Source organism: Abrus precatorius, unplaced genomic scaffold (genome assembly GCF_003935025.1).
Source record: "Abrus precatorius isolate BTA unplaced genomic scaffold, Abrus_2018 Scaffold8, whole genome shotgun sequence".
Lineage (NCBI taxonomy): Eukaryota > Viridiplantae > Streptophyta > Magnoliopsida > Fabales > Fabaceae > Abrus > Abrus precatorius.
In genome coordinates, this window is record NW_020874428.1 from 24,390,790 (window position 1) to 24,401,091 (window position 10,302).

At 28.6% G+C, this 10,302-nt stretch overlaps 1 protein-coding gene across 1 annotated transcript; it reads right to left on the bottom strand.

The window, feature by feature from the left end:
- Nucleotides 1-9,323: 9,323 nt before the first annotated feature.
- On the bottom strand, nt 9,324-9,942 carry LOC113848082. Its single transcript, XM_027477461.1, has one exon. It carries the CDS (start codon nt 9,877-9,879, stop codon nt 9,511-9,513), a length of 369 nt encoding a protein of 122 aa, XP_027333262.1. The 5' UTR covers nt 9,880-9,942; the 3' UTR covers nt 9,324-9,510.
- Nucleotides 9,943-10,302: the final 360 nt, after the last annotated feature.

A 10,302-nucleotide genomic window follows, 5' to 3' on the forward strand; every position in this document is an offset into this window, starting at 1 on the left:
GACAAGCTTTAATCGCGTACAAAGTTCCAGGCATTTCTGTCGTTCAATGTCTAAGTCTTATTCCCAATCCCAAAATCCTCAAAAATCAACAAAAAGCCAGATATATACCTAACAAATGACATGTACATGACAAAACTTTTCAATCTCATGCAGAGACTATGAACATTGTATTCAATTTACCTTATAATTTGGTTTACTCATAAGTTTTTTTAAAAAATCCCATTTGTTCATATATAAACTAAAGATAATTTCTTTTTTTATTAATATCCTTTTGTTTATATAACAATTCTAAAGACAATAAAAAAATTATTTATTGTAACTGAGTAACCTAAACATCAAGAATGACTTGTTACTAAAAGTTAAATAAAGATGTTTATAAAATAATTTTTTAAAAAATTGATTCAAATAATTTTTTCTTTGTCTTGATACATAAATGAATATGATGGTAAGTAATATATTTAAATATTTGTTCATAATATAAAATGATTTTTATATATATTTTTGTCCTAAAAGACAGTATGTGCCATTTTTATTTTGTAAGATATGTTTCTTTTCAAAATTTCATATAAAATCAAGTCATTTTTTTTATATTGAATTAAAAATGAAAACTTTATATTTTTTATTTTATTTATTATTTAAATTTTTTTAATACCAATCTTTAAGAGTGAGTTTAAACATTCACAAATAAAAAAAATTTATGAAAAAAAATACAATTATTATAATAAAGTTATAAGAATATAATAAATACTTTTTCTTTCTAATAAAATTTTATTATTATTAACTGCTTCAATCTTAGAACTCTTATTAATTAATTTTAATTTTTTTAATAAGATTAAAGAAAATAATATATATATATATATATATAGTCAAATTTAAAAATGAACTACATGTCTTTTTACATTTTAATTAATATCTTTTTTATGAACTAGAAAATTCTATCAATTAATTAAAAATATCTTAAATATTTTTTAAATTTATATACTTTATATTTATTCTATGTTCATATATTACATGAAGATTGTTTAGGTTTTAAAGTTTTATCAAATAATTTGAGTTGATCCCCATTTTTACAATGAGTTGATGAAGGTTCTAGGTTGATTGAAAGTGGAATTTTTAAAGAGAAAATAAAAACATGTTTAGCAAGAGACAATTAAGAATATAAACAAGAAAAATGAAAGTCAACATTCCTCGGGCGTAATGTATGCCGTATAATTTTGAAAAGGGTTACCCCCTCCGTACCTTCTACCGAGAACAAGAATTTGTATATGCACCCCAAATCTAAAGCATAATGGAACATTAATTACTGTCGATGATAAAAGGTAAATAAATAATTCAATACTATTGTGATTTATAAAAGTGAAAACTGAAGGTTAAAGATTTGTAAGAAAATAAGTTTGGTAACAGGAACATCATAGTAGTTCCAATGTCAAATATCAAATATTTAGTCCCCACCCCATTTTATAATGAGGCAGCATAAGCTTTTATTTTTTAATTAGACGAGTGAACTGATACTTAATAATAATTGAGTATTCTAGTTTATGAATCCAGCATCAAATGTGCAGGTTTAGTCACTTTAACTAATAATATGAATGACATAAAAAAGGTATTAGTATTGATGAATTGCATATAGAGAAAACCACTAAGTTTTTTTTTTTTTTAATTGTGCATCTCAACGATTAGGGTTATGAAATTAATCTATGAATTACATATAAAGAAAACTGCCAAGTTTTTTTTTTCTTTTTCTTTAATTCGATTATGAAATTTAAGTCAGTTCAACCTAACAAATACCCCAATGCATATTAGTTGGTGCATTTAGGAGTATAAATTTGGATGAGATTTGAGTGCAGTCTAATAAGTTTTGGTGTTATCTCTTTTAATCATGATTAAAATTTTATCTTAACAATATATGCTATGAAAGTAAATCTTATAGATCAATATAAACTATCATTTTAATTTTAATTAAAAGATAATACTAAAAATATATATCATGATGCACTTAAAATCATCATATAAGTTTTTTTACGAGCATCGGTCTAAATTAATCTGAGTAATAATCCACCAAAAGCAACTCGTGGTTTATCCCGTTGGTTTGTATTGTCTTTTCCTCAACACACATGCAAAGCATAGTTAGGTGGGTTATGAAAATAATACAATAAGGCTAAGTTAGATGAATTATCAAAATACAAGAAATAAATGTCAAATGATTTGTCGTGTTACCTATAAGCTAATGCAGAAAAATTAGGTAGCAAATCATGAAAACGAAGTTTAGGCTTTTAGCAGAAACAGTTATGTTTTACCACTTCCTAATTATCTAGAATTTTCCCCAAATGGATTTGCAAATGAGTGAGAATATTACTCCTAGAAAAGAAGCATTTTTTCTTATCTCACAACAAAAGAAATTGATTAATAGAAGGAAATAAAACACTCATCAGTTTTCGTTCTTATCATTCAAATCTGATGAAACAAGGCAAAAATAATTTGCCCTCTTTATGGCTTAATCTGTAATTTGGACACAAGAAATATGAGAGATAGAAATGAAGAGAGACTCGGAAAACCAGCCACAAATTTTATTTCACTGCTCGAGTTTGATGACCATTGATGTCCTAAAAACGTTTACAAATGTCTCTAGCTGTAACTATTTCTGGCTATCTCTAAGGCCATAACTAAACGGACATATATAGATAAAAAGAGTAAAATAGGAGTATGTGAATTGCAATGCAAATAAATTATAAATTATAGAAATTAAAACAATTAAGTTGATGAAGTTTGAAGAAATGCCTGGCTTTCCCATGTACGCCTATTCTTCCACTGGTGAATTCTCCACCAGAAACAAGATCTTCATCTTTAAAACCATACCATGTGCCCACGGTGACAAAAAACATCATCAAACGGTTGAAAATGAATCTCTGAAGACCCCACATGAATTGCAATGGCATTTTTCTCATAAGGAGTGCCATCCATGAACTTTTTCTTCTTCTTCCTCTTGTTCATGACCATGTGATTGATGCTTAAAGAACCAAAACTATATGATATTCTAGGCTTCGAAGACCCAAAAAGGGGTGTTTCTATAGGATGAAAAATGGAAAGGGTAATAGTACTATATAAAAGCGATGTCACTTTGTTTGGGCTTAAAAACAAGAATAGTCAGAGACAGAGAAATTAAGGAAGAGGTAGAAGAAGGTTGTTCCCAAGAAGATGACGAGCATTTCCCGTTGATGTTGTTTTCAAAGAGTGTTTTAATTTCCTTAAGGTGGGCCATGAAAGAAGGCATTTTTGTTTCACACGTTGGGGTGGTTCTCTTTGTCTTCCCCTCTAACAACAGTCAATGGTTTTAGCTTAACCCTCAATGAATCACCAAACCACTTTATTTATTATTTATTCTCATTTTGTCTTCCGTTTCTTTCTTTCTTTAGCCTTTCTTTTTCCCCTCTCCTATGCGTTACTAGCTCTTATAGCTTCAGCTGGTAGGGAACAATGTACCTCCAAAAGGGTGTGTGTCTGTGTGTTAATAATATATATACTATATGAAATGATTTATAGTATATGCGACACTTGTCTCTACAAACGTTTTATTAATTTTGCACTCACCTGTCCCTCCATTGCTGGGTACAATTTCAGTGTAAAATATATTTATTGAATTTGGAGTGGTAGATGTTTTAATTAACAACTAGAACGATCTTGTTGAATGTAAGTATTCGCTTGAAGGGACTTAGCCAGCAGATTCGATCTTATCGCGTGTTGCTTGAAGCATGCAATTTCAATAATTGAGCAAAATAATTAGAGTGACTGCTACTCACTGCATTTGATACCATTACATTCAAGTGATGCCATTGCTATCAAATTTGATGTGATTGTGCTATCGTTTTAGATTATGAGAAAAATAATATACTAAGTATTAGTAGTACCAACAATATTCTATAAAGGGTGTGTCCGTGATATTTCTTTTTAATCCTTTTTTTTAAATGTTTTGTTGTACAGTTATCGTTATCTTATATAAAGTACAAAACATTTAATAATGTGTCTTGATTGGTAAAAAATTCCAAAATAGTTTATTGGCAAATACCTGACTTTGAAATGCGGGACTTTATGCAATAATTAGTAAGGAGACCCGTGCGCAAATTTCAATTTTAAAATTATATTGATTATTCAATGAATCATTATTTTGGAAAATGATATATTATTTTGTAATTTCTTACCTATGGATGGCTTCTCGCAGGTAAATGTAAGTATAGCTGAATTCAGCATGGAAAACACAGTTAACGGGGTACAGAAAAAAAAGATTTAAAAATATGAAATAAAAATATAGACATCAATTCCAATTAAAACTGTCAAAACTTAGTGACATCATTGCTGTATTCAACATGTTATTAGCAATTTTATGAAACTTAAAGATTGTGTTTCAACGAGGTAATTAAAAAATTTATAGAATTTAAAATTTTATGAAATTTAAATTTTTATTATTTCAAAATATTTTGTTTGGATAGAATGATTGATATTTTTAAATATTTTTATATGAATAGAGTATTCAACTCACTTATTTTTTTTTAAAAAAAATTATCACTATACTTGATAAAAAAAATTCACAATATAAAATTCAAACTATTAAATTAATCATAACTAAATGAAAATAAGAATAAAATATACAATAAACGAAAGAAGTAATTTTAAATTCTTTATTAGGATTTGGAATTATTTTATTTTATTTTATTAAAAATTATTATTAAAAATTTTAAAATTTTAATTCCTTTAAAATTCAATATTCAAAAAATAAATTTTAATCCATAAAATTATAATTTTTAAAAAAATAAATTACATACTTGATATATATTATCCACACACACTCTAAAAATGATTTAAATACAAAACGTACATTACGAGCCATGTTTTAAAATTATTCCGAGATCATATAAAAATTAGAAGAACTCAGTGTTACTTTTTAAAGTTTATAAAATTAACTTGCGAGTAATATAGAAAATAAAATATTAAATCTTTAAATTTAAAATTTTAAGTACGTTTCGGACCCCTAGAGGGTTGGATTTTGATAATTTTTTACACAAAGTGAAAAACAGTTTCAATTAACTCGTAATTTTCCTGTGAAACTCGTTAGCTTAATTAAATTTATAAATATTTTAACAAGGATTACGCTCGTTTAATTAACATTTCTGTTTTTATCTTTATCTTCTTATTATGTCATATTACTAATTATATTTTCTGTCTTGTATTCCTAGTCTTTGAAGAAATAAACAGTCAGTGGATGTTTCCTGCACAATTCCATAACTCACAGATTCAGAGTTCAGGATATGCATATTTGCACCCATATCCCTCTTTATCAAACTTGAATCTTCCTTTCATCAATTTGTAATTGTAATGTTGATGTGCCTTGAGTCTATGCAACTTGACCCACATTAATTATCATTCTTTGTAGATTTAAAGTTGTTTGTAAAAATAGTTTGACTTTGAAATTATTTTTAGTTTATTTAATAATTTTTAGTTTATTTCATATTTTCATTCTCCAACTTCTTTTATTTTTATAGAAAAACTCAAGCTTTAATTATTCTTTTGCCAAACTGTGCATCCACCTAATTTATTTATTTTATTTTAATTTAAGCTTTTATAAACTTTAACTAAAGTTTTAAAACTTCTATAATACATAAAATATTCACTATTATGTGATAAATTAACCAAAAAGAAATATATTAACCAGTGGAAACACAAACAATAAAATGCCGTAAATACTGTTTATTTGAAAGCGTTTTTAAAAAGGACATATCTATTCTCACAAATAACTTTTTTGTACAAAGTTGTAATCACGAAGTACAGATTTCTCTTGCCTCTCCAATCTTCTTCCATGTAGCTAAAATCTTGACCACGTATTACCACTTTTATTTTTCATTTTCCAGTTGCTGTGCAATATTCAACCAATATTTAATCCAAAACTTGATATATTTCTAAGATATTAACCGGACAGAAAGCCAACAGAAGATGATTCAAGAATCCATTCATAATTATAAGAATGGAGCTCACACAACTAATAAAATTAGATAAAACACTTCGAATATTAAAAATTTTTAAAAGTTTCTAGATCAATATCTACATAATTATTCACAAACTTTTTCTTTAAGGATAATTTTTTTTCATAGTAAAAATTGTAGAGAGAAATCTTGTTTCAATCTGCGACAAGTAATGCTTCTGATTCAAAACCATTAATAAACAACTTAACTACATTTTTCTTAATTATTTTACGAAGACAAGTGAAAACATAAACTTATGATATATCGGATGTAATACTTTTAAGAATATAAGTTTCTTACATAGAATCATAATATTTAATTGATAGGTTGACCCTAATAACAGATGCATATAGAAGCGTATCAATCCTCGAATTCCTTTCATTTTCTTCCGTGATCTGTACTGAACTGAGAAATGTAAAATTCATGAAAAACAAATTAGGGTCAGTGCTAGACGGCCAAGAATTTCAACAGGATCTTGGACTTCTCACTAAAGTTGAAGATTAGAGAGACAACACAATGAAAACTAATATGTTAGAGATTATTAGCCCCTTTGTTGACGTGAAAAGTAATCTGTTTTGAAAGCAAGTACACAGTATTTAGTTTCATGCTCCCCACATATATATATATATATATATATATATAGTACCTACTCCAATATTATTAGCATAAGCCTCTAAACATTATAAGATATAAATATATATTATAAATAACAACTGATGAAAATGATAATATATATAAGAATTCCACATCTTCAAATACTTTGGGTTATGGAACATCCCATATACCAATTTACGGGTGCTTATAATAATAAATATTTTGTTTAAGTTGAGCGCGTTTATGATAATCATTTTAAGCCCTTAAACATCGTAATATATGCAAGTTCGAAGGAGAATTTATATATTGATGTCCTCAAGGAAAAGTTCAACCTTCAATCGGAAACATTTCCTATTGATCATAATTTGCTAGAACGTCAAAATTTGCCAATAGTGTTTTTCTTATAGAGGCGTTTACGGAATATTGGTGTTCCTTGTCTTTATAAACATAGATGATGTGGGAAATTTTGACAAATGCCTAGAATTTATCAGTTGAAAATTGAGGCTTGGTTGTCAAATAAGACTCATTATGATTTACAAATTAGAAAAATTTGTTTGCAAAGATCTCCTTTACATTTTTTCCCTTTTACAAAAAAAATGCCTTGCTATTAACTTTTAGATCCTTAAGAAAATAATGTGCTATATCCTCTGACCAATTTCTTCCCACGATTGGGCTACAGATGCCCTAGCAGTGACAAAAGTCACTATGTGAATCAGTATAATGTCAGTGTACGAAAAATTGGGTATTTGGTGACTCTAGGTGTTCTATTTATATGTTCACTATGGGTGAGTCACAGTCTAGGTAGCCAAAGATACTCAGGAAGTAAACTTCACAAAATATGAACTCCCTAATCACTGAATATTCTGAAACTTTCCCACGTGTGAAATGTGGGCAAGTACTAGAATCCCCTACTCAGGGAATGTAAAACAAGCCCCTTGAAGAAGTAAGCCCTTGAAGGGCCTTGTTAGGCCTCCAGCTTGAAGTCCATATTAATACCCTTTTGAGCCTCTAATTAAAATTGGGTCCATTGCCGGTCCAATTGGCGTCCCTCGTCCACAACTCAAATGGGGTCCATTGCCCATGCAAAAGTTTACTATTTCAAAACACGTACCCATTTTGACCCAAAAAGAAAAGCGTTCCCATGATAATATTTAAGTTTAGGCTGAACACCCATTTTTCCTGATTTGGGTGAAATTCCCAAGCTATTTGTGCTACTATTTTTACATTAATTTAATGCAAAATGCATCCACTATCACTAATCATATATCGCTGTCCCCTCTACATTGGACGAAATTAGAAAATGACTTGATGACAATATGTATTCTGCTAGCTATCCATAATTTGGAAGTTTCTAGTCAATTTCTTTGTCCCCATCACCTACCAATCTTGTGGCTTTATTGATAGACTCTAAGTTTATCACTGCGAGCTTAATTGAATAAAAGGAAATTTAAAGAAAATGAGAAAAACGGAAAATTTCCTAAAAAGTTTTGAAACATTCACCTTTTTAAAACTTAAGCAATTTTTAAATATATTAACAAATTATTAAGAGTGTATTGCTAATATTCTTTTTAAATATTTTATAATGAAATCTTAAATATTCATGCATGTCAGATTTATTTTGCTTGACAAGATTATTAAAAAATTAGATTTAATTTATTTTTATAAAATTAGTTCAAATGATAATGATTGTTCATTTTTTATTATTTTGATTCTATTTTTTACTGACATGAAACCTGTTAATACGCTCTTTTCATTCTTAAGATTAAACATTTAATACATAAAATACGTAAAATTAAACATCTATAAGTAATTAAATATTTAAATTAAATAAATTCTAATATTATATTAAAAAATTAAGCATAATTCATTCTTAAAAGTTAACTGAAAAAAATTGCTTACATCAAGAGTATTCGATTTTTATTTTATGAACTTCTAACATCTTAACCATTACTTTACGGAGGTTCATAATTTTGGATTCCTTCTTTGGCTTTTCCAGTGCTATCTTGATAAGATTGTAAAACAATTTGTTTTTTTTTTAATACGCTTAATTTTTTTGCCTAAACCGTATAGTGTGTAACAAGTGATTTGTTTCATTTGTCTATCTTTTTATTAATATATCAACGATAAAAAAAAATTATAATTTATTCCCACTCTGAGCAATCCTAGGAACATGCTTATTTAAAGGGGAAAAGAAAAAGAAAAGAGTGAGACTGAAAGGGAGAAAATAAAGAATCACAGCAGTCAAGAAAAGTTCGTCAACGATCTTCTCCCCTTGTCTCAGCTAGAAGACTCCTTTTCACCATAACGTCACTATTGATAATTTTCTAGATATCCAGCTTAAATTTCATGGAGACCATTGTACTCCCGTTGATGACTCACATGATCTCTCCTTCGTGATCGTTGATCAACAAAAACGCAAAAGATGTGTTGGTGAGGAAAAGATGGAAGAATTCTATTACCAGAATCAAGCTAGAATTAATCTTATGTAACCGGAGAAACTAGAACATGAAGATACAAAGTTGGAGTTACGCAGGAACAATTTCTAATGTTAAAATAAATCATAAAAAAAGCAGCTCATTTATTGGTTCATATTTTTTTTACACTTTAATTTTCAGCTCACAATTTGCTCTAAATAACCCAATATATGCTGAGCCGAAGGAAAATCAATTGGGAATATAAGAGCAAAACTAAGCATGGCCATTCCCTGATTCTTCTATTTGTGTAAAATAACCTACTAGTTATATATAAGAACTCCCTAAACATCACTCCAAAGACAATCAATTCTTTAATTAATTAACACCCAGTACTATATATGCTTAATCACTCTCTCAAACTCTTTCATAAATTAATATTATAAGGAAGTTGAAACTCACTGGCATGCAAGATCCTTGAGCATTGTTATGACTTATCTAGTAGCTAATGGAAACCAACGTTCGTGGAAAGAAGACTGGTAAGCCATCATGAACAAGAGGAAAACGAGCAAGAGTGCCACTCCCCATGGAGACCCTCCAGCTCTGTGAAGCGAGTCTCTCTCCTCTGGCAAAGGTATAGGAAACGATCCTCCACTTGAGAGGCAGTGAACAACCAGCAACAACACAAGTGGAACGAGGGCCAGCAAAATCTTCACCTGTATGAGCAAGTCCTCGTACACAGACTCGTAGTTTATGTACCATGAAAATGCTAACACGAAGAAAAGGATGAACATGAAGAAGCACAGGTGCAGTGGGAAAGAGAAATACTCCCAGAAGTAGTACTGATTATCGTATCTCGCCATTTTAGTTCGGGAAATGGGAAATGGGAATTGTGAAGCTGTTTCTGATGTTCTAGCTGTGTGGACCTTTCTGGGGGCTTTGATTTCAAGAAATTGTTTGGTAAAAGAGGTTTATATAAGGAGGTGGACTAAGTAAGAGCGTTAAAATCACACCGCAAGTTCATCATTAATTGTTTCATTGGCTTAAAATTAAAAGAGATTATTATTATATTTTAAATTTGATTGTAACTTTTTTTAGAAAAAATATCTAAGATTCACTTAAACCGTATATATACAGCTCATTAAAAAAAAAGGATGAGATAAGATTAAAAATAAATAAGAGATGCGAAATATGTAATAAAAGAAATGTTTTGTGTATACTTTTTATTTTTTATTTTTTATGTTAAAATTTATGAATATAAAAAAGATTAAAAAAATAAGTGAGAG

What these genes read in the sequence shown, in the direction of transcription:
- LOC113848082 (XM_027477461.1), bottom strand. Translation starts at nt 9,879, where the DNA reads ATGGCGAGATACGATAATCAGTACTACTTCTGGGAGTATTTCTCTTTC.